Genomic DNA, 24,387 nt, shown 5'->3' on the forward strand with positions numbered 1-24,387 from the left:
ACAGAAAACTGAATTTGACACGGCCAATATTACTCTGTACCGCTCTGACCCAAAGTGCAAACGGCCAACTACTGACAGACTCCCTTGACAAGCATAAACCACTTTATATCAAGCCTAATTCTTTCCTTGTTATGTGAAACATTTCTAAAATACTTTTGATAATTGTCATCAAAAGAATCATAATCTTGGAGCACCTGGGTGGCTCAGGTGGTTGAGCATCCAACTCTGGATTTCAGCTCAGGTTGCAATCTTGCAGTTCATGGGGTTGAGCCCACATTGGGGGGTCTGTGCTGACAGCATGGAGCCTGCTTGGGATTCTCTCTCCCCCTCTCTCTCTGCTCCTTCCCCACTCACATGCATGCTCTCTCTCTCTCTCAAAATAAACAAACAAACATTAAAAAAAAAAAAAAAAAGCATCACAATCTCAGTGTATACCCTCACGGGAGTGTTCCTGAATAAACTGAGTAACAGCACTCATACGTGGGTGATCCTGCTGGTGGGAAAATTCATCAGAGTCAGGGTTGGGGCCAGGCCCTTCCTACAACTTTTGCAATCCTTCTCAGATTGACACTCATGCGAGACATTACAGGCATTTCTTGGGCTTAGAAGTGCTTTCTGCTTCCTTTCTAATATTTAATGTTCTTCTTTTTACTGTACCAGCTAAACTATGGAAGTCAATCAACAAACATTATAAAACTTTCCCCCCAAATCACCAATAACTAGTGGTGGTGGGATTGCAAGGAATTTTTATTTTCCTCTTTCCTTTCTTTTCCCCTAATTTTCAACAAGGGCAGAGAAAAAAAACCTTTAAGTTTTTCTGGATTTTATTTTAAATGGAACCCAGAGAGGCAAATTATTGAATTCTGGGCTTAACTTTTTTACACTAGTCATACAATGAGGCCAAAAACAACGTTCGCTAAACTCGGTGAATGGTAATACAAACATGTAATAGGATGACAGTTATACAAAGATCGTGTAACACCCTTTGCACATTCTTTAAGAGGTTATATGCTCTATGTGACCAAAGTAACATGATCCTTGAAATAAATATTAATATTCTTACATGTTTTCACAATGAATTTTTCTTCTAAAAGAAACCACTGAAGTAATTCAGAAACAACACACAATGGGGCGCCTGGGTGGCGCAGTCGGTTAAGCGTCCGACTTCAGCCAGGTCACGATCTCGCGGTCCGTGAGTTCGAGCCCCGCGTCAGGCTCTGGGCTGATGGCTCGGAGCCTGGAGCCTGTTTCCGATTCTGTGTCTCCCTCTCTCTCTGCCCCTCCCCCGTTCATGCTCTGTCTCTCTCTGTCCCAAAAATAAATAAGAAACGTTGAAAAAAAAAATTAAAAAAAAAAAAAAAAAAAAAAAAGAAACAACACACAAATGCTTTCTTCAACAAATATTTTAGAAACATATTTAATACAAAAGCCAAGGTCAAAATATCAAAAAGAGGAGTGAATCAACGGCTTTACCTCATTGTGTTTCATATCCAACTGACCCCTAAGAGCCTTCAGTTCTTGTTCACGGATGCCCAAGCAAGTTTCAAGAGCATGTGTCTGCCCTTCCCATTCAGATTTTTTATGAGCCACCATTATGTCAATCTGTTTCATGAGCTCTTGTAGTTCTGCTTCACAGGATGTCAAAAATCCCCTGTAAATAAGATCATATGCCCATGACTTATCCTTCGCATGTAAAAACGTAGCAGACATAAACCCACCTGAGGTGGAACAGTGTCAGTAAAGAAATTATTAGAAGCAAAGAAAAGGACTTCCGAGCTTTTCCTTTTAATGTTCATATTAAGATGATTACTTATTCCACTGCATGTTCTGTCTTCCTCTCATAGCCAACCCTAAAGCCTAAATCGTTTGTTCAAACACGAGATGATGTTTAAGTCTGGCTTGTGAGCGGGGCTTCCACGACCAACAAGTAGCTCTTCTGTAATGTTTTAGGAGAGCTATCAGGAAGAATCCAGGCGAGCTTGTCACATTCTTAGCTAACCAAAATAAAAAGCCTTGGAAGTGAGTAGGCTAGTGGGAAGGTGATAATACAATTTTAAGAGCTGTTTCAAGAAACTCATCATTGAGCCAGGTTTATTTCAACGATTTCTTCCCGCCTTATTATTAGAAACTTCCTGCAGCCGACCTTATTATTGTAAACTTGTTGACATCCTTCACAGTTATAGGAGGTGCCGGATATTACAGAGGCAGAAAAAGAAGTAAACATAGATAGGTGCACTGGGTTCAAACAGGTGTCCAGGAATGGCCACAGACAGCTATCATCACTAAGGCTTAAACACTTTTTTAAGCATTTGTTCTTAGTGTACAAAACTGCTGAACTTCTACGTTTGCTTCTGGGGAGGAGAAAATTTAGAGGGGGATGAAAACAAGTAGCCAGCTTCACACTACTGAGATGAGGCCAACACCCCAAAGAGAGATGCCGTCCACAAACATGACACGGATCAACTGGGCTTTTGCTGAGCACTTTTGCTTCTGTAGCCAAAGCACAAAATAGAGGGATAACTTGGATACGCTTTTTAAACTCAGTGAGGAGCTTAAGGTCAAAAGCAATCTTACCCTTCATGTCCCTGATTTTGCATTCCTTCCAACAAAGCCTCCATCGCCAAATCCCCTTTGTCTTGGCAACTGGGAAAGCAAAAACAATCAGTCAGGAGAAAATTCATTTTTCAAGTTCTAACATTCCAACTTACAAACCTAAGAATGTGAATGAAAACATACAAAAACAAATAACAATGAGAAAATGCAGCCACTTCTTAGGATGGGTGTAGAAGCAGTCCAGGAATATCCCTTCAAGAAATATTAGGACCAAATACATTTCAGACTACAAGAAAATGACTTACAATGATCTGAATGCTACTGACAGCCTTCCCACATGATAGAAATCATACCTTATTGTTGCATTCCTGTGAACCAGTTCTGTGTCCCAGAAGGACACTAACAACAAAGCCCCTCACAAAATGAGAGGAAGTAATCAGGGGTCACACACATCAGAGGAAAAGTATACCTTTATTTTTTAAAAAAAAGAGATATTATAAAAAGGTGATATTGGCGTACCTGGGTGGCTCAGCCAGTTAAGCATCTGACTCTCGGTTTCAGCTCAGGTCATGATCTCGGGGTTTGTGAATTTGAGCCCTGCATCAGGTTCTGAGCTGACAGTACAGAGCCTGCTTGGGATTCTCCCTCTCTCTCTCTCTCCTTCCCTCTCTAGCCCTCCTTTTATGCGGGCACACTCTCTCTCTCTCAAAATAAATGAAAAGACTTAAAGGAAAAAAAAAAAGAGGTAAAGATTGCTGCCCTTTAAAAAAGAGACTAATACTATAAAAAGGTTAAATGCCCTGAGCTTGAACTCCTTGGTCCATCACGAGAGATCCTACCCACCCTTGAAATGGCAGGCCTGTGAGGCTTCCCAGAACACCTTCCCTTCCCTCAAAGGCAGCCCTACGGGTCCTCCCTCCTCTGTGCTTCCCCCACTGCGAGTCCTTAAGAGCTCTTTCATAGGAGTTACACTACACAGGGAATGAGGTTTTTGCACACTTTTTCCTTACTATTTAACCCTTAAGGGCAGAAACTGAATTTTATTCACCTCTGCAGCTCCAGAGCTTAGTGTAGCATTTCAGATGGCAAATGCTAGATGCTTCTGGCTGAACTTATCACAACTCTCCTCCCTTTTCCCTATCCCTCTGTGCAACCTGGTCATAGCTGGAGAACTGCAGAGGAGAGTCTAGCAGAGAAGAACGGAAGGAGACAGAACAGACTGCCATAGAAAGGTAAAGATGCACCATAAAGAAAGGAAGGTGAGAAGGACAGGGGAAAGATTACCCTTAAATTTGGAAGTGCCTGCCAATAAGAAGTACCTGTTGTAGGTTTCTTCCCCTCTACAAAACTATTAACCAATGTCAAACCACTCCTCATTCCTGAGGAACTACTTTTTTTCCTTAACCCTTCAAAGGCTCAACCCTGAATTAGTCTTTAAGGAATTCTCAAAGGCTGTGGTGGGAGGTTCTGCCCCTTTGTACTAACACCTCATCTATTATAAAGACAAGAGAAGGGGATTCCTTCATTTAACACAGAATTCAGTGTTGTACTAACCACAGGTACATAATGATGAAAGAAATGGTCCTTTTCAAGGAATTAATAGTCCAGTTTGAGAAAGAAAAAATTAAACCCAAAATGTTCCCCCCGTGTGACAAATGTACCGACAGAGGCGAGAACAGGGTGTCCTGGAGACACAGAGAGGAATGAAAGATTGGAAAATACAACTACTGCATGTTATTTGCATTTATTTCTAAAGTTACTAACAGGAGTATTAAACTGTTTGTGCACAAATATGGCACAGAGGGTTTTTCTCCAGTTGGTTTTCCCATTATATTACACCAACATTAAATAAAATAAAAACCTAAAGAAAAAGAATGTCATGTTCTAATCCACTTTCTTTCAAACCATCATATGGTTAATTACAGTATAACTACATTCCATGTTTTATTCCCCTCTGGGGAGCTGAGAGGCAGTGCATAGTTCACATAGCACCATGTAGATGAAAACCCAAGATATAGCCAGCCCTGCTCTGCAACTAGGCAGCTTTGTGTCCTTGGACTTCAGTTTTTGCATCTGTAAAATGAGGGGGTATGAACTATCATCTCCAAGGTTTCATGGGATTCTAATAGCCCATCAAATGTGCACTGTAAGTAGCATGCTCTTGACTACCGTACATGGGTATTTATTAAATCTGTAAGAAAGAGCTATTCCTGGGGAGCCTGGGTGGCTCAGTCAGTTAAGTGTCTGACTTCAACTCAGGTCGTGATCTCACAGTTTGTGAGTTTGAGCCTCGCACTAGGGTCTGTGCTGACTGTTCAGATTCTGTGTTTCCCTCTCTCTCTACCCCTCCCCTGCTCGCTCATGGGCTCTCTCTCTTTCTCAAAACTAAACATAAAAAAATTTAAAAAAAGGAAAAGAAAGAAACAGCTATTCCTAAGGACAGTGCTACTACAGTTATTCAAAATTATGATCAGTAAAATTATACTTTTTTAGGTCACATAATTCTTAAACATTAATGTATTAATAATACACATTTACTAATATACATTAACATTTTCTGGATATTATTAATAACTAACAATATTTATAACAGAAGGTAACAGCCATTGAATGCTCAATTGTTCTGCGTTGTATATACAGTCAAATTCATTCTTCACACGCTCATAAAAGATACCACTACTTTGAGGAAACTGAGGCTATCTTGACTACAGTAAACTACAAATTATAGTCCTAGGATCAAACCTAGGCAGTGCGACTCCCAAGTCCCAACCAATGTGCAATGTTTATATATTTTACAGTTTCAGATCTAAAAATACCCTCATATCTTCTTTTGCTTTAATAGTGTCTTACTGGCAATAAATGAAACCACACGAAAAAGTCTGAATACAGGAAAAATGCAAACTCAACACCATGGACACCAGATGGCAGTAACACAATAATGAAAATAGTCCACATCTGGGAAAACTGCCATTTCAGAAGTAAAAATGGTTTAAGACTAAAACAAAGACATTTCTGTTTTTAAAAAATGGATGATGGTGGAGTGGGGGAACCATCAACCTTCTCTGTGGAAAATAATCTTACTAGTGTGTTTCTTTACCAATACCTTCACCATCTATTTGAATAGCTGCCAAACACCATCAGTTCTCATTTCTTGGGATCAGGTAAACAGCAAGGACCCAGATTTTCTATGGACTTTTCTAATTTGAGTTTCTCATGGCTAGATCACTGATTCCTTGCTAGCCAAACTGAGCTTTATTCAACTCTAGGTACTATGTCACTTTGCTTTCTTCTTTGCCTGTGCCATGTGATAATGATATAAAGTTAGATATTCTTGGTTCATAAAATTAAATACCAATTTAATTACTGTTTGATCATCTGCTACTCCTTGCCACTAACATAAAATGCTAAATGTGGTTAAATGGAAACAGTGTAGCTCTACAATGGTCATTTCTGCAGTTAGACCAAGACATCAACAGACATAAGCTATTAATGGTTAACTCTTTTTAAGTTATTAATTACAATTTTTCTTTGGAATAAAGGCTGTTTTAAAGTGGTGAAATCTAGAATAGGAGAGTTAAAGGAAATGCAGGGTGGGAAACAGAGAAAAGACACTTAAAGTCTTAGGGGAAAAAGAATCCACATAGGATAGCTAATAACAGGCACAGCTTTGAAATTCATTAGTATATTGAAATTTAAGAGCTAGAAAGGATCTGAAGGCCTCTTACTTAACCTCTTCATTTTACAATTCAGGAAAAATATTCAGAGTATATGCCCAAGATCAAATTACTCACAAAATGGGACACAGTAAGAAAATAAAACTCCAGATAGAATTATGAATTGATATGTACTAATAAAAGGGTTATGCCTACCCATCACGTCTCATTTAAAGGAGGGTAACAATGCTCTGTCCCTTACCTGTCTTGGTGTTACTATGATTACAAAGACATATGGTTCTGTCAGATTTACTATGGCTGATAAACTGGCTATTCCAATAAGCAATCAATATAACTTATCATTCCTCAGAAAGTTCCTACTTAAACTTAAGGGAAAAAACACAAAGTATCAAAGAAATTTTCCAAAATAAAAATGAAATTTTAAAACATTGACCAAACTATCACTCAAAGTCCAGAAAGAATAAGAAGAAAGACCGAGAAATCAGAGTAGATAAAGATACACTTGTACATAGGGAAAATGCCAATAAGCAAAGTCAAAAGATAAATAACAGTATTTGAAAGTTTTATCACAAGGGGTAAATTATCCAATATATAAAAATTTCCTAAAAGTTGAGGGGAAAAAATAATAAATAAATAAATAAAAACCAGACAGGGGGAGGAATCTATAGAATATGGGCAGAAGATATGAACAAGCAGTTCACACAAAAAGAAATGCAAATGACTTTAAACATATGAAAATATCAGCATTATTTTAAATAGCCAAGATAAGGAAGAAGCCCAAGTGTCCAACAATTGATAAAGAAGATGTGGTATGTACATGCAATGGAATATTCAGCCATAAAAAAATAATGAAATCTTGCTATTTGCAACAACATGGATGGAGATGGAGAGTATAATACAAAGCAAAATAAGTCAGAGAAAGATAAATACCATATGATTTCACTCCCATGTTTCAGAAATAAAACAAATGAGCACAGGGATAAGAAAGAGAAAGAAAGAGAGAGAGAGAGAGAGAGAGAGAGAACAAGAAACACTCTTAACTATACAGAACAAACTGATGGTTACCAGAGGGGACATGGGTGGAGGGGTGGGTGAAATAGGTGATGGGGATTAAGGAGGGCACTTGCTGTGATGAGCACCAGGTGTTGTATGGAAGTACCGATCACTAAGGTGTACACCTGAAATTAATGTAACACTGTATGCTAACTGAAATGAAAATAAAAACTTAATTAAGTTAAAACAAAACATGAAAAGATGTCTCACAAGTAAGAGAAATACAAATTTAAAATACAGAAAGTTATATTTAGATTAACAAAAGCTCAAACGTTTAACAATATACTCTGATACGGCTATGGAAAAACAGGCACTCACATACATGGTAGGCAAATTTGGAACACAGAATGGTATAACTTCTGTAGAGATTTTGGCAATACCTAGCAACTGAGAAATATGCATTTACCCTTTGACCCAATGCCACTTCTAGGAAACTATCCCAAAGACACATTGGCAAAAATACAAAGTCACACATGCACAAGGACACACGGTGCAGCACAATGTGCAACAGTAGGACATAGCACAAAAGCCTATCGAGAGAGAGACTAGTTGAATATTCATCCACCAATGGAATGTTATGAAGCTGTCAAAAGGGATAACATACTCCTATGGAAGGATCTACAAGGCATGTATTACCAGACGGGGAAAGCAAGTAGATAATGCATTTGTTTTTATCAAAGGATAAATCCAAAGCCAATAAACATGATACCTATAACAAAGGGAAACAGGGTGGAGAAAAGAGGAATGAAAGCTAAACTTGTCTGGATATCTCTGTTTTACAGATACTTGTTTTGAGAACTATGCTAATTTGTTACATATATAAAAAAATCCAAATTAAAAAAGGAGTATTAAAAATTGGAAACAAAATGAAACAAGTATCAACTAGATATCAAGTTGGCAAACAAACCATATAGCAAATTGTTTCATATGCCTTTAAAATGCAAGTTTTACTGTACATAGCCCAAGTGGGATATATATTAAAGATAAAAAAGAACTGCAAAGAAATCCTAAACACTATTAGGAATCATATGGTTAATAATAAAATTGGTATCATTAACTTAAAACCAATATGTAGAATATAGGATAAGGAAAAAAAGTAATTATGTTAACCTAATGTGGTTCTAAGATTTTCAGCAAGACAAAAAGACACACATATAAGAACAAATACAAAAAAACCCTAAAATGTAAATAATCAGTGTGAATTCTGTATATTTGTTTTAAAAAATGTATTTCTGGGGTGCCTGGGTGCTCAGTCATTTAAGCATCTGACTTCAGCTCAGGTCATGATCTCACAGTTCGTGAGTTTGAGCCCCGCATCGGGCTCTGTGCTGACAGGAGCCTCCTTCAGATTCTCCCTCTCTCTCTGCCCCTCTCTCACGTGTGTGTGTGTGCGCGCGCGTGTGTGTGTGTGCACACGCGCACACACACGCGCATGCTCTCCCTCTCTCAAAAATACATATTTAAAAAATAATAAATGATAATAAGTGTATTTTCTAACTCTGGCCATCGTAAATCCTAGAGCCATTGACCAAACTAGCAGCAAGAACACCCAGGCTGTGGTCTCTAAATACCATCTTCTACTCAAAGGAACCAGGTCTTTTTGGTGGCCATTAATGTATAAATGAGAGAGGAACATGCTTTTACCAGAAAAAAGGGAATTATCAAAGGCTACTAGTCATATCAAGGTGGACAGGAGCCAACTTAAAGGAGATGCCACTACCCAAAGGTAGGAAAATTTGGGTATTAAAAAACAAAAAACAAAATTGCAGTAAGTTGAAACAGTTTAAATATATTCAAGTCCATGATGATTTTTTAAAAAAATGCAAAAACCCTCATGGTTACCTTTGGAGGTTGCTAGGCCACCAACTCATTACTGTAGTCTGAAAATAGAGGGAAAGAATTAAGCATTTTTTTTTTTTTGCCTTTCCTGTACAAACTACATTTCAAATAGCTGATGGTAGTCAAATGGCTGGTGGGGGAGAGTTGTTCTTCATAAAAGATTTCCAGCTAATAAACACTGAAGGAATGAGAGAATTAGAATATCAGCATTCTGCAATCCCTAATGCAATAATGGATACAGGCAATCTAGATCCATGAAAAGATTTCCCCATTAAGTGAAAAGCTCATAGGGAATTTCACGATGGATGGATTGGGCTAACAATACCTGAACGCATTACACTGCTCAATCTTAACACAAGAGAGACAACTCAGGCATTTCATGCCTCTCTGATAATTAATGCAATAGATTGTCTACTGCACCACCTAGGAAATCTTCTTGCCCCCACCACCCTGACCCCCCAAAAAAAACAAAAAACAAAAACAAAAATTAAGGTTGAATCTAATCTTCTAGTGTTATTCAACAGAATTTTCTGTGATTATTGAAATATTTTATGTTTACGCCATTCCAAGGTTAGCCACCAGGCACTTGTGACTATTGGGCATTTAAAATGTGGCTAATGAAACTAGGGAACTGAATTTTTAATTTGATTTCATTTTAATTAATTTAAATACCTGGCTGGTGGCTACTATACTGGACCGTGTGATTCTAAATCTAACTACTGGTTTAAAGGAAATAAAGGGATGTACATGTTAAAGGATGTTATGCGGATACAATCAGTTAACTCTAGACTATTATGGGGAGAAAGGGACATGAGGGAACTGCTCTATTAAAAAAGATTTAAATGATGTATCAACCAAATGCAACATGTGGATCTCTACGAGATTTTGATCCAAACAAACTAATTGTAAACAGTCATTTAAAAGCAACCCAGACTGAATATTGACATCGTGGTACTTTTATAAATTTTCACAGGTATGATGACACTATTGTGGTTTTATAAAACCAAAAAAGCAAATTTAACTTTCAGAGGAAAAAAAAAACTAACATAAAAATAAATTCAATCCCTGCAACCACTGTTCATGTTGGCTGCAGATGAATTTCAAATCAAGTTGACTTGTTTTTTTTTTGAAGTAGCGATCTCTAATAGAGTGGATTACTGATGCTGTCTCAACTGGCCACCACTACTACATAAATGAAAATGGGAAGGACAAAGCAAAAGTCCACCTTCTAATGGGAGAAAAATGGCCTCAGTACAATTAAGATACATTTATTAAAAATAATTTGTAAAACCTGAATCTACATACATTTTTAAAGGACGGTGTGTCTAAATGTTTATAAATCTCTACTCATTTCACTTTAATTTTTTTCTAACCCATTTTAATTTCATTTTTACTCTACTGATCACTGATAATGATATAAATGGTAAGAAGCTGATACAAATCTAAAGGCGGTACTGCATTTCAAATAAGAGAATACACTTTATTAAACTACAGCTATAAGTTTAAATATAAATATCTGAAAGTTGCATGTAGTTGATGATCCTTACTAGGACTTCCTCTCCATAGCTATAAAATGAAATGCAACCATGTGGGTAACTATAACAGCAGTGCACCTACCCTACAGTACTGCTTTATTAAAGGAATAAAACAATTTAATGAATCCGATGTAAGGCTCAACGAAAACTACTTTGTGGAAATAAGGGTACTCTAACTATAAATGAAGATTAGTCACTACCAGCAGACTCGTTTTTACTCTCTGATGTTCTAAGGGACGTAAAAAAAACATTGAGCTTGAATTTCCTGTCTTCAAGTATCTTCAAGATTGAAGTGCTCCTAAGGAACTGTCCCTTTTAAACCCTCACTCTATGATATGATTATTTCCCACCCCTGATTTGTTTGGAGCAATCCGTAACTTCAGTCCTTCACGATTTCTGTCACATTTCCGTACCTCCTGTACTGACATTAACTTACTTCAAAAACTGCTTAAGTTCCCCCCCCCCCACCCCCATTAGAGAACCGGCATCAGGTGCCGTCACGGGCCTGTCACAACAATGCTGGGAAGCTAACCAGGTACAGCAGCCTAGGCGGGAGGGCTGTGCCGGGGGTTCCTCCTCTGCAGAGGAAGAGCGGCACGCAGCTGGCTCCGCCACGGAAAACGAGGGCTCGGCGGCAGCTCGCCCCCCCCGCCCCCCGCCGCCCTCCAGCCGGCCCGGCCTCGGGGGAGGGGCTGACAACCTGGCTGGCCCGGACGGTGTGCCGGGCAGGGCCATATTCGCCTTCGCGGGTCCGCACAGCACACGAAGCGAGGCGGACGGGCGGGGCGCCGCAGCGGACCCCGGCCGGCGAAGGCGGGGCTGGTGGCCGGCGGGCTGCTGCGGAGGCCAGCCCCGGGCCATACGGCCGCGCAGCCCGCGGCGCCACCGCAGCCAGGGCTGCCTCCGGGCTAGGGCACGCCCGCCCCTCGCCCGTTGTACAAGCGCACAAGCAGTTACCGGGCCGCCGCGAGCGCGCCCCCGAGCCTTCCCGCCGTTACCTCCGGCCGGGGGCGCGCACGCGCGTCTCCGCCAACCCGACGTCCAGCCTCCGTTGTCTCCACGTTCGTCCCGCCCACTGCCCGCTCGCTTTTGAATCGAAGCTGCGTCCTCCCAGACCTCCCCTCCACGCAAACAAATGGGCTCACCCACATCCGGGAGTGGAGAGAAAAGGGCTTGGGTCACGTGATGCTGAGGGTGGGGTCTGGTAGAAGCGGGTGCGGCGCTGGGTCCCGCGCGGGTAAGACTTTCTTGCGCCCCTAGTCTGGAGGGACGCCGACGCGTTGCTTCCTCAGCGTCGCCCTTTCCCCATTCCCGTGGGTGGAGGCCGATGGCTTCACTTCATCCTCACAATCACTTTCCCCGGTGCACGCCGTGGTCGGGTGCAAAGGCACTTCCGTGGCGGTTCTGGGCCTCCCCCGCTTCCACATTTGGTGTATCCATCTTGGAGCCGGAAGCCGGGACTGTTGAGCCGTCCCACGCTTCTTACGGATGGTGGTGGCCTGCGAGGGTCATTTCTAGTAAGGGAGAAAAGGCCGTCCCACTTAGATCTTGTTAATTACCTGTTCCCAGAGCGATAAAGTGCAATGATGAGATAAAACGTGTCCCTGCTCCGGGGATCGGACGCACCGAGGGTCTAGGAAAACCATGTAATGAGCAGTGTGACAAGCTCCTGCGGGACACGACCTGGGAGCCAAGTTTTTTAGACTGACTAGGGGTTAGCTGGAAACAAAGGAATTGTAAAGAGCGTTCCAGGCATTGGGACTGTTAAATGTGTAAGAAAAGTTTGCTCAGGAAGGTAGTAGTGGTTCGTTCTGTCGAGTGTGGCAAGTGCTTGGGACAGCGGGCCTTGTGTGGGACATTGAGTGTCTACAATGCTTTCCACTCTTCCAGCCCCTGAAGAGTGAAGGCACATTAGCGTCTGACTCTGGAAATGGGATGTTGACCAGATTAGCTGATCCCAGTGTTGAGTTTGGAAGGAAAAGTAGGCGTTAGTGATGGGGAAAAAAGGCTTTTACGTGCAAAGTCTGGAAAGTGTGGCAGGGTTAGTGGTGTTTCCAAGAGGGACGGCTAAAAAAAGATTGAGGCGAAATTTGGGAAAGATGTGCTGAGTCTTGCTGCAAAATTTACACATATTAATTGGAGACAAGGATACCTGGCAAACTGTTGGAGAGACTACCTAACCTGTTAGGTGGATCCTAAGGACAAGAAGGAAACGTTCAAGGGCAGAATGCCTGCTAAAGGTAGAGTGATTTGAAAAACACTTCACAGAAAGTCACACAATCTATGTGTGACTGGGAAAATTAACTAGTTCTCAACTAGAGAAATGAGGGTATCCCAGGGGACAGCAGCAAGGACAAAGGAATGGCAGCAGGAAAAGGGGCTCTTAAGGGACAGGGATTCCAAAAATATAACGAACTGTATGTAAATTTCCTAAAGTCAATATCCTTATACTTGCTTTATCTACTGGGTAGTACTGAATTAATTCTTGAGTGAAACATCAAGGCTTCATCTGTTTCACTGAAGACAGAACTAGCTGGATACCTTCTGCTTCAGTTTTGCCTGGATCTTTACCATGAGGTCAAAAACTCTTATCCCACCTAACTTGTGTAATTACTACCTAGGCATTAGGGCTATCTTGCAATCATGCTGTTGGGGACAAGCACAGACCTGTCTGAAGGAGTTGGGGTCCACCCCGAAGATTGTTCCTTGTGTGAATGTTCATAGCCTCAGAAACTAGGAGTGACTGGAAGTGCCTTTGGTGCCATTGGCTTCCAGGCCATCAGGATGGCTACTTTATGGCAGGAAGCACAGTAGGGTGATAACCCATAATGAAGAAGCAGAGCCCAAACTTGGAAACAGGGAAACCAGAGGTTTTCTCCATGCTGGCTGCAGCTGTTTAGGAGAAAAATGGAGAATCAGCTATGGCCAAGGAGCTAAGTAACATCTTGACCACTTGGTCCAGGCATTGAAGGGAGTACAGCATTAAAAAATCAGGAAGGAACCCCAAAGGAAAGCAGAAATGGGCAGCATGGGGTCCTGCTACTCTTGTTCACTGGGAGGTGCTCCTTTCAGAACTCTGGTTGGGCACTGTTTTAAGAAGGGAGGCAGTTTTCCTTTACAAACTCAGCTGAGGATTTCTGTCAGATCTGTAGTTGGTTACTTTGTGTGGCCCAGTTCAGTATCTCAGTGTGTTCATTTAGCTCCTGTGCCTAAGGATGCTAATATTAGAGCCAAGGCAGGTGGAGACTTGTAGAAATATTTCAGGAAAAGGCTAAAGGGGACAGAGAGGAGATTTGGTTATGAACCAGGGATTCATCAAAGGCATCCCAAACAGGGAAAGGTGAACATGCATATTAGGAGAGAAAAGCTACATTCTAGATATACCGTGGCCTTGTACATAAGGTCACACTGTCACACTGGTCTGTCAACTGAGCTATATCTGATTTCTGTCCTATATATGCTATAAAGCATCCTTCAGCAGCGGGGAGGGCCGGGGGTGGGAGGCAGAATGGAGAGACTGTGATCTTATAAATAAGTTGTCACCTGACCCAAATGAGAAGATGAGTCTTTCCCATTTCCCAGGGTGATGTTACACCAAAAGACACATCCAGGCTAAAAAGCCTGGGGAGTCCTAGTGCTAGATTATATCATCCCTTCAGCCTTCATGTTTAAGAAGTCACCTCTTTGGCTTATAGATCTGACAAGATCAAAGCTGCAGGAGAATGGACAGTGAGGTACAGAGAGATGGGAGGATCTTGGATTTGATTGACGATGCCTGGCGAGAAGACAAGCTGCCGTATGAAGATGTCGCAATACCACTGGTAGGCTATAATTTGTGCCAGCGATGGTGGCTTAGACGTATGATCTGGAGTGTGCTAGTAGATGTAGGATGTCAATGGACAAATAAAACAGTAGGGCAAAGAAATGAAAGCTGTGGACTCCTCTAACTCTAAAAGACCCTGGATAGCTTGACCTTTTTATTTGTAGAGAAATGTGGTTCAGAGAGCTGATATGAGGAGTTCAGTTAGGGGTCACACCAGGACTGGAACCCAAGCCTTCTGAGCCACATTCTGTCCACTGCACCAAAGCTAGTAAACCAGATAATGAGACCTTAATGCACAAGATGGAGTGGAACACGAAGCAGTGGCATTTACTGTGTATTTCCTACTTGTCTACCTGTAGTTGATCAATTGAGATCTTTAGAGACACACTCTTGAAATACACACCTATCCTAGGTTTCCTGGAAAATGTTTGAAAGACACCTGGCTTTTTTGCATTTAGACCAAAAAGGCCCTGCGATATTCTTTTCTTTCCTGATCTCTGGAGAACTGTCCTGCAAGGAGTTTGTTGAACCTCATGTAATAATAAATGATCTAAAAGTTTTTGCGTTTGTAAGGGTGCCTGCATGGCTCAGTTGATTAAGCGTCCGACTCTTGATTTTGGTTCAGGTCATGATCTCACAGTTCATAGAATCAAGTCCCATGTTGGGATTCTCTCTCTCCCTTGCACTCTGTCCCTCCTCCACTCACAAGCGCTCTCTTGCTCTCAAACATTTTTTAAAAATAAAACATAAAAATTTTGCCTTTATAAATGTTTATTTAAAATCCTATGTATGTCATAGAGGCCTAACAAAAAACAAAGAGAACAGGCTCTGGGAACTTTTTCTGTAGAGCACGCCAAGTGCCTTGAGAGGAGCTGTTAATGAAATACAACTTACAAGTAGACTGCTACTGCTGTTGACCAACAAATAAACTTAAGCTCACCTACATTTTCATTTAAGGTTAAGAGATGATAATATGTTCAATGAATAATACACATATTAAATAATAAGTCACAGCTTAGTTCAAGTTTAGAAAAATAGTCAAAAGAGAGTGCATAATGAGAATTATAGCTGTCACTTACTCAATACCAGTTTTATGCCTTGGACCGAGGTTGAGATTTCATGTATGTTATCTCTAGCCCTTGAAACACCCTTGCAAGAGTAGTAGTGTTATCCTTATTTTACAGTAAGGAAACAGGATCAGAGAGGGGAACTTGTCCAAAGCCCGACAGCTGGTAAGTTGGGACTTCCTACCTAGGTCTGTGTGAAGGCTGCAGATCCTGTCTTGTAAACTTGTTTTTTCATTCGACAAGCATTTTTTTGAAGCCTACTGTATGCCATAAGACTATGTGAACGTCAGATATAGTTCTTGCCCCTGGGGTGCTAGAGAGGCAACATACATAAATAATTACAGTAAGTGTTATAAATGGGTTGTAAACAGCTGCATAGGATAGGAAGTGGCTGATTGCCCATTTGGCATCAGGAAGGGCTTTAGGGAGAATATAATATTTAGGCTGGTCATAAGGGAGGGCCAGAAATTTAGTGGGGATAGACAAGGGCACTCCAGCAGAGGGGACAGAAGTTCAAAGGCTCAGAGTTTTGAAGGCTTGAGATGGTGAGACATTCACTGTGGATGGAGAAAATATTTGTCATCTAAGGTAGGCAGAAAAGATGGGCTTGGACCAGATTTTGAGAGGAGTATTTGATGTGATGCTTCAACCTCATTCTGAGGATAGCCAGGAATGAGTGGTCTTCAAAATAGAAATCTGCCATGCTCAAATTTGAGTTTTGGAAAATCAGTTCAGCAGTGTTGTTAGAGGATATGTGACATGGAGAAAAGGGCAAATGATTGGGCAGAGGGACCAGTAAGGAAGTGATTGAAGTAGTGTATCAGCAGGGGAGGAGGGCCTGAACAAAGGCATGACACTGGAGGGGAGCTGGCTAATTCTCGACAGGCTCATGGCAGGATTTGGGGACCATTGCTGTGGAAGGGGTTGAGGGAGAGAAATTTCCATGCTAACATCCAGGCTGTAGCCTAGCCTGCTTGCAAATCTGTGTCTTTTCCTGTGTCTTGTGATTCTGAGGCAATGTGTGTACTGGTTAGCTTTTGTTGCTGCCTAACAAATCTCCCCCAAACAGAGTGGCTTGAAACAATAGCAGTTTATCTCATGATTTTGTGGCTGTGCTCAGAGGGTCTTCCAGTCCTTGCCAGCTTGATCCCTGCTGGATCTGCTTGTGCTCTGCAGTCAGCCAGCAGGCCAGCTGGAGGCTGGGTCATCGGGGGACTTGTCACATAATCTGGTAGGTAGCAGGTTGTCAGCTGGGATGGCGAGGTGCTTAGGCCCAAGTTTCATTATCCAGCAGACTAGCCTAGACTGCACATGGCTGTCTCGGGGTTCCAAGAGCAGCGGGAGACCAACGGTGAGGCTGCCTGGAGCTCAGGCTGACAGCGAGCCCACTGACACTGCAGCTGCTCTGTGTTAGCCAAAGTAAGGCACTTGGCCAGTCCCAACCTGAAACTGGGGAAAGAGGACTCTGCCTTTTCATAGGAGTAGCTGCCAAGAATCGAGGCCATTTTGCAGTAAAGCATATAATTGATGGTTGGGTTTATGATACCGCAGGATACTGTGCGTTTGTTTTCCAAGCACATACGCTTTTTTTTTTTTTTAACCTTGGCATTCATTGCAAGAGACAGTAGTGACCAAATGAAAGACATTATTTCAGAACATATACCACGGATAAGGTGAAATTAAGTAAAGTTGCTTGTCTGCCAATCACATAATTCATTAGCAAAGGACTTGTTTATGCTTTGTCAGCTATAAATAATTATTGAAAACAAACTTCCTCTTTAAGTTTGAACGTATCATTGTGTTACAGTAAATGGTAGTTCTTTGCAGTTTGTACAGATGTGTTTGAATCTCAGTATTATGTTGTATGTTGTAAAACAAGATGTATGTGGTTCAGATAATACTCGTACAAACTGTAAGTAAATCATTTTATATATATTGAATTATTTTATTTTTACAAATTTTTAAAAATGTTTTTATTTATTTTTGAGACAGAGAGAGACACAGAGCATGAGCAGGGGAGGGGCAGAGAGAGGGGGAGACACAGAATCTGAAGCAGGTTCCAGGCTCTGAGCTGTCAGCACAGAGCCCAACGCAGGGCTCAAACTCATGGATGGTGAGACCATGACCTGAGCTGGTCGGGTGTTCAACCGACTGAGCCACCCAGGGGCCCCACTATTTTGAATAATTTTAAAGGATAAAAACATTACTATATTCATATACTGCAAAATGGAATTCAGTGGGAAATCCTAAGTCTCAGTATCGGGTAACACTTTGCTGCCCCCCTCAAAAGGTATAAATTCAGGTAGTTAAAAAGACATATATTTGTGTCAGTGAACTCTGGTACAAAGCAAAATCCTGGTAGTAATAAATTTAAATTTAAACTCCAAGGAAACTATCAAAAGTTCTCAACACATACAAAAATATGGTTAACTAACTATGTGAAGCGATGGATGTGTTAACTAACCTTATTGCAATAATCATTTCATAATACATACATGTATCATCATCATGTCATATACCTCAAACTTATACAGTGTTACATGTAAATTAAATCTCATGCTGAAAAATCTATATGTCAGATTCTATACTAAGTGTGGCCCATGATTTACCATTCTAAGAAAATTGCTGGCCGGATATGAACTGGTCATTTGCAGGATTTATGTTGCTATGCTCCATCACTAGAGGGAAGCCTCACCTATCATGTTACATTTTCAGTGCTTGCCACTTAATAATAATTTGAGCATGTTGGGGACAGGATAGTTTGTTTTGTTTTATCTTAATACATTTCTTGTGCTTAAGGAATATTCCAGCAAATGTGGTATTCTATTAAAGCAGCCTCCCCAGAAGAGAGTCAGTAGGGGGTCTTTTCAGTGATCCTAGCCACTAGTAATAACAGCAGCTATTTCTTGAGCATTGGATGGCCCCCACAGTGGTGAGCACTTGATCTCATTTACTTGATCTCATTTGGTCTTCATAGCTGTCCTGTGAGGTGATGGCTCCTTTTTCCTCCCATTGCCAAAGAGAAAACAAAGGCTCCAGGAGTTTGAATACCTTGCCCAGGTAACCCAGCAAAGGGTGGCATTGTGGGCTTGGATCCCAGTGGCTTCCAAAAGCCTGTGCTCTCATCCTTCTGCCACCACTGCCTCTTGCACAAGCGCCAGAGTCGTGGTGCTACTGTTCCCTACTACAGACATCAGGGCACATGTGAGCGATACATGTGATATTTCCTCACGTTTTTTTATCCTAGTTCTTTCTTTACGATACATTTCTGTCAATTATGCTGCCTGTTTCTAAGAACTCACAGGTTTTAATTCTAAGTACTCTTGAGTTTTAAGGGGCTTATTAATGCAGAATCTACCAGCGTTCTGAATGTCCATTGTACCGTTTCAGAATGAGCTTCCTGAACCGGAACAGGACAACGGTGGCACCACAGAATCTGTTAAAGAGCAAGAAATGAAGTGGACCGACTTGGCCTTACAGTACCTCCATGAGAACGTTCCCCCTGTAGGAAACTAACACCTGGCTCCCTTTTCATGGACGGATTTTTTTTAGAATACGTAGGGGCACTAAGGTAGCTCAGTGGTTAAACATCCAACTCTTGATTTCAGCTTAGGTCATGATCTCACCGTTTTTGAAATAGAGCTTTGTATCGGACTCCATGCTAACGGTGTGGAGTCTGCTTGGGATTCTCTCCCTCTCTCTCTGCCTCTTCCCCAGGTGCACACATGCACGCGCGCTCTCTCTCTCTAAAATAAATAAAAATTAAAAAAATTAAAAACTACATATTTTCTTTCATTCTCCTAATTCAGATCTTGAAGTGATAAAGCTACACTCAAAAATGTACACCCACTTAGTTTGTGGAAGCAAAGTGCAATGTGAAAATACTTAACAGAATGAGAAACAGATTTCTCAGGAATGCAGAATATTTGGCCCTTGAACCGAAAGTTCTTCATTCACTAGCTTGTGTTTGACTGTAAGTGGTTCAACATTTGCCTTTAACTCTGATTTTGCTCTCGGAGTTTAACACATGCCAACTACTTACACGTGTCCTGTGACACAGGTGATTAAAAACACAAGAGGGATGGGCAAAGACAGGAAGCCAGATGTAAGGAGAGCATTAACTTGTCCTTGCCTCCCTCTGAGAGGCAGTCTGAGCAATGGCCTGTAGCACCTGCAGGTGGAACGCGTGTCTAGATGATCCTGTTGGCTGATTGGTGGGATTCCTAAAATTCCCCATGGCATTTTCAAACTTTGGATAAGTTTACAGATTAAAGGTTATCTGGCAGGTATCTCTGCTCTCCCTACTAGTTAACTTGGTGCCACTGGAAAGGACCTTTGGCAAACCGGACCACTAGTGTTACCCAGTAACAAGATTTCATATTTTCTAAGAGTCCTTTCAGATGCAATGGAAACACCACAAAGTCCACGTTCAGCTACACTTTTGTATAAGAACCCGTGTTGTGAAAAACATATCCATGGACATTTATCACCTGTCATTATGCTTCTGTTGAGTGGTGTTTCTTATTTTCTTACCCAGGTTGTGAACTGTAGAAAGAGCCCCTGGCTTATATTTCTGTATCCCTCTTTCAAAAACTAGAAACACTAGGGGCGCCTGGGTGGCCCACTTGGTTAAACGTCCAACTTCGGCACAGGTCATGATCTCACAGTTCATGGGTTCAAGCCCCACACTGGGCTCTGTGCTGATGGCTTAGAGCCAGAGCCTGCTTTGGATTCTATGTGTCTCTGTCTGCCACTCACCCACTTACACTCTGTCTCTCAAAAACAAATAAATGTTTTTAAAAAAGTCTCTCATCTTTTTTTATGGGGTCTTTCTGTTTACCTAGCTTTTAGGAAGAAATATGTCAGAAATGGCTCTAGAGTTTCCATCAGAAACAGTTGTAGCAACTCTCCTGTAATCCAAATACATCCAGGCTAATTCCCTGTGCATCAGTGTCTTGCCTAGAAGTCTTTCATCTCAGAATAAAGACCCCAAGTCATCGGTCCATCAATAATGAAAGACAACCCCATAGAAAAGAGAATTACAATGTTTAGAAAAAATTTATACTAAAAGTTTTTCAAAAACTTGGAAGTACTTAGACTGCCACAGTTCTTCCAGATTCTAATTAAAAGGGTTATACTATGACTTTACTAGAGGTATGTGATACCGAAGACACTGCCATCTAGGAACCCTGCGGATGTTCATAGGAATCCAGCTTTTCCTGGGAATGCTGGTAGGCCAGTAAAACAAGAAAGCTGTCTTGATTTCCATTGAATCAGATTGTGATGCCTGTAAAATAGAGAGCTGTTGATTTATCTGCTTGACCTCTACCCTCACCTGAGAGCTGTCTGCCAAGTTTGATCTGTGATGTGGTGCCAGAACTACAGGTCATTGTGTGGAGTTAGGTGACCAATCCAGAGCCCATCGGATTGTCACCTGTGGCTCTGGAATCTGCCTATCCAGGACTGGCTTGAGGAAGATGGCCACAAGAGATGCTAGGTGGCTGCTGTAGGTTGGCTTTTCAAGCAAATGTACCAGAACACCTGAACAGGAAAGTCTGGGAGTGCCTGGGTGGCTCAGTTGGTTAAGCTCAGGTCATGATCTCACAGTCCGTGAATTCAAGCCCCCACTGGACTCTACTGACAGCTCAGAGCCTGGAGCCTGCTTCGGATTCTGTGTCTCCCTCTCTCTCTGCCCCTCCCCTGCTCATGCTCTGTCTCTGCCTCAAAAATAATAAATAAGCATTAAAAATTTTAAAAAAAAAGGAAAGTCTGCAGAGCAAGGCCTGAGAGGCTATGTTCGTGTGGCTTTCCAGTTCAAATCAGTGCATTGTCTCTTCTGTAAAAGGGACCTCACGTGGTGCTGGGAATACAGCAGTGAACAAAAGTATGGCTCCTGCCTTTTTTAGTGGGGGAAACAAGCATTAAACCAAGAGTTCTACAAATCTATGCTTTTAAATTGTGACATGTTAGGAAGGGAGAAAAGGATGTCACTTAGGCTGCGTACCTAGAAGCAAAGCCTGAAGCACAGTTTCTTGTATAGGGGATCTACTGAGGTTGTGATATCAGGAGGGGCTCGTGAGGGAAACAGGATAGAGCAGAGGAAAAAGCTGAGCAAAGATACAGCCTCACGCTTAAGTCTAGACTCAGCCAGGTTCCACAGGTGCTATGCAATGTGATGTCACCAAGAGTTTTCCCACTTTGAGGCAAGGGGCTGGGCCTTTGTATTCAATGGGCAGTGTGCAGTCATTGGTCTTGCCCCTCCCACCATCCCCCAGGGAGGGCATAACCCAGGCGTTGCCGGGGGACAAGGCTCTCCAGAGTACATGTTGCCATGAGCTCTTGGCATCCAACACAGAGCAAGTAGTCAGAGAATGGGTGCACAGACAGACCAGGGAAAGGGGATCTGGGCCCCAATAGCAACTACTACAGGGTATAGAGAGTGGGACTGGGGGGACCTGACTTAGATTAGATAATCACGGTGTGACATTGTGACAAGTAGCTTTTATAGCACGTAACTTCAAATATTAATTTTGTTTATGAATTTTTCCTACTCCAAGTAAGTGGTTGCTTTGTGCTTCCTGTTTCAAACAGAGGACAGGTGTGTTCAAAAACAACCCTACCCCTAGTTTCGGATGCAGGGGAGAGGGGGAGGAGGAGCCTCTCAAGAGTAGTGGAGGAAGGCTGTGCCCCAGTCACTGGTTGGACCCAGTGAGATGAACTTCAGAGGTTCATTGTTTTGAGGTGTCTTCCAGCCTAGGCAAAACCCCAAGCACTGGAGCCACCTCCTTCCAGGGCCCCTCAAAATTGGCTATGAGGATAGCAGCAGTGACCCAGATGGGCTTAAGAGTAGAGGTCCTCACCCACTTTTGAGGTCATTCATGAACATCCCAAATGCTTGTGAGACCTTAAAAGGAAGCAAGGACACCCTAGTGACCACAGATGTAATTTCTGCTGTAGCACAGCAGAATGAGACCAAAAAGACTCAATTTGCTCTGGAGAAAATAAGAAAGTGTGCGATTAGTGTACCCACCTTGAGTTTAGAGCCAAGACCTGAAGGGTGGGAAAGAGTAGGACGGGGGGTGGAATTTGAGGGATGAGGAGCTATGGCAGGGAGAGTGAATTGCATAAAGCCCAAAGGCGAGACTGGCATTACAATCAAGGCTGGCAGATACAGAGAAAGACAGATACCATATGTTTTCACTCTTATGTGGATCCTGAGAAACTTAACAGAAACCCATGGGGGAGGGGAAGGAAAAAAAAAAAAAAGAGGTTAGAGTGGGAGAGAACCAAAGCATAAGAGACTCTTAAAAACTGAGAACAGGGGCGCCTGGGTGGCTCAGTCGGTTAAGCGTCCGACTTCAGCTCAGGTCACGATCTCGCGGTCCGTGAGTTTGAGCCCCGCGTCAGGCTCTGGGCCATCAGCCCAGAGCCTGATGGCCCAGAGCCTGGAGCCTGCTTCCGATTCTGTGTCTCCCTCTCTCTCTGCCCCTCCCCCGTTCATGCTCTGTCTCTCTCTCTGTCTCAAAAATAAATAAACGTTAAAAAAAATTTTTTTTAAATAAATAAATAAATAAATAAATAAATAAAAACTGAGAACAAACTGAGGGTTGATGGGGGGTGGGAGGGAGGGGTGGGTGGGTGATGGGTACTGAGGAGGGCACCTTTTGGGATGAGCACTGGGTGTTGTATGAAAACCAATTTGACAATAAATTTCATATACTGAAAACAAAAAAAAACAAAAAAAAAACAAACAAAACAAAACAAAGAAACAATCAAGGCTGGCAGGTAAGCTGGGGGGAGGGCTGGGAGAGCGGCCTCAATTACATCTTATTTTGTCAAATAGAAGTTACTCTAGGTCTGACCCTCAACAAAGTAGGGATAGATGGAACATACCTCAACATCATAAAGGCCATATACGAAAGACCCACAGCTGAGATCATTCTCAATAGGGAAAAACTGAGAGCCTTTCCCCTACAGGCAGGAACAAGACAGGGAAGGCCACTCTCACCATTACTATTTAACACAGTTCTGGAAGTCTTAGCCTTAGCAATCAGACAACACAAAGAAATAAAAGACATCCTAATTGGCAAGCGTTCACTATTTGCCAATTTCAGGAGAAAACCTGAAAGACTCCACCAAAAAATTGCTAGAATACAGGAATTCAGCAAAACTGAGGATACAAAATCAGCACAGAAATCTGTTGCATTTCTACACACTAAAAACAAATCAGCAGAAAAAGAAATCAAGGAATTGACCCCATTTACAATTTCACCAAAAACAATAAAATACCTAACCAAAGCAGTAAAAGATCTGTACCCTGAAAACTATAGGAAAATTATGAAAGAAATTGAAGAAGACACAAAAAAATGGAAAAGAACTCCAGGCTCATGGATTGGAAGAACAAACATTGTTAAAATGTCTATCCTACCAAAAGCAATCTACACATTTAATGCAATCCCCATCAAAATACCACCAGCATTTTTCACAGAGCTGAAACAAACAACCCTAACATTTGTAATGGACCAGAAAACACCCCAAATAGTCAAAGCAATCCTGAAAAAGGAAACCAAAACTGGAGGCATCACAATTCCAGATTTCAAACTACATTATAAAGCTTTAGTGATCAAGACAGTATGGCATTGGCACAAAAACAGACACATAGATCAATGGAACAGAATAGAAAACCCAGAAATGGACCCACAACTATATGGTCAGCTAGTCTCTGACAAAGCAGGAAAGAATATCCAATGGAAAAAAGAAAGTCTCCTTCTTTGCTCTTCTGCATGTTGCTGGGAACACTGGACAGCAACATGCAGAAGAATGAAACTAGGCCAATTTCTTAT

At 41.8% G+C, this 24,387-nt stretch overlaps 2 protein-coding genes across 9 annotated transcripts in view; one reads left to right on the plus strand and one right to left on the minus strand.

Annotated features, from left to right (window-relative positions):
* CEP63 (centrosomal protein 63) overlaps nucleotides 1-11,807 on the minus strand; it is a 62,777-nt gene extending 50,970 nt beyond the window's left edge. For 2 of the 7 annotated variants that reach the window (XM_049629787.1, XM_049629792.1), the window contains exons 1-3: nucleotides 11,355-11,609; nucleotides 2,575-2,643; nucleotides 1,474-1,651 (exon numbers count right to left, since the gene is read on the minus strand). In XM_049629787.1, coding sequence (XP_049485744.1) covers nucleotides 1,474-1,651; nucleotides 2,575-2,643; nucleotides 11,355-11,515 — 408 coding nt within the window. In that variant the 5' untranslated portion in view covers nucleotides 11,516-11,609. Of the gene's footprint in view, nucleotides 1-1,473; nucleotides 1,652-2,574; nucleotides 2,644-6,468; nucleotides 6,491-9,122; nucleotides 9,161-11,354; nucleotides 11,610-11,652; nucleotides 11,767-11,799 lie in introns of those variants that run through there. The other 5 variants (XM_049629788.1, XM_049629791.1, XM_049629789.1 and 2 more) reach the window with 5 other exon arrangements.
* On the plus strand, nucleotides 11,804-19,322 carry ANAPC13 (anaphase promoting complex subunit 13). Of its 2 annotated transcripts, none has more exons than XM_049629804.1 (3): nucleotides 11,804-11,891; nucleotides 14,350-14,475; nucleotides 18,935-19,322. In XM_049629804.1, exons 2-3 carry the CDS (start codon nucleotides 14,377-14,379, stop codon nucleotides 19,058-19,060), a joined length of 225 nt encoding a protein of 74 aa, XP_049485761.1. In that variant the 5' UTR covers nucleotides 11,804-11,891; nucleotides 14,350-14,376; the 3' UTR covers nucleotides 19,061-19,322. The 2 variants fall into 2 exon arrangements, with proteins under 2 accessions (XP_049485761.1, XP_049485762.1); XM_049629805.1 differs by lacking the exon at nucleotides 11,804-11,891 and adding an exon at nucleotides 12,879-12,894.
* Nucleotides 19,323-24,387: the final 5,065 nt, after the last annotated feature.

Source organism: Panthera uncia, chromosome C2 (genome assembly GCF_023721935.1).
Source record: "Panthera uncia isolate 11264 chromosome C2, Puncia_PCG_1.0, whole genome shotgun sequence".
NCBI classification, from domain to species: Eukaryota; Metazoa; Chordata; class Mammalia; order Carnivora; family Felidae; genus Panthera; species Panthera uncia.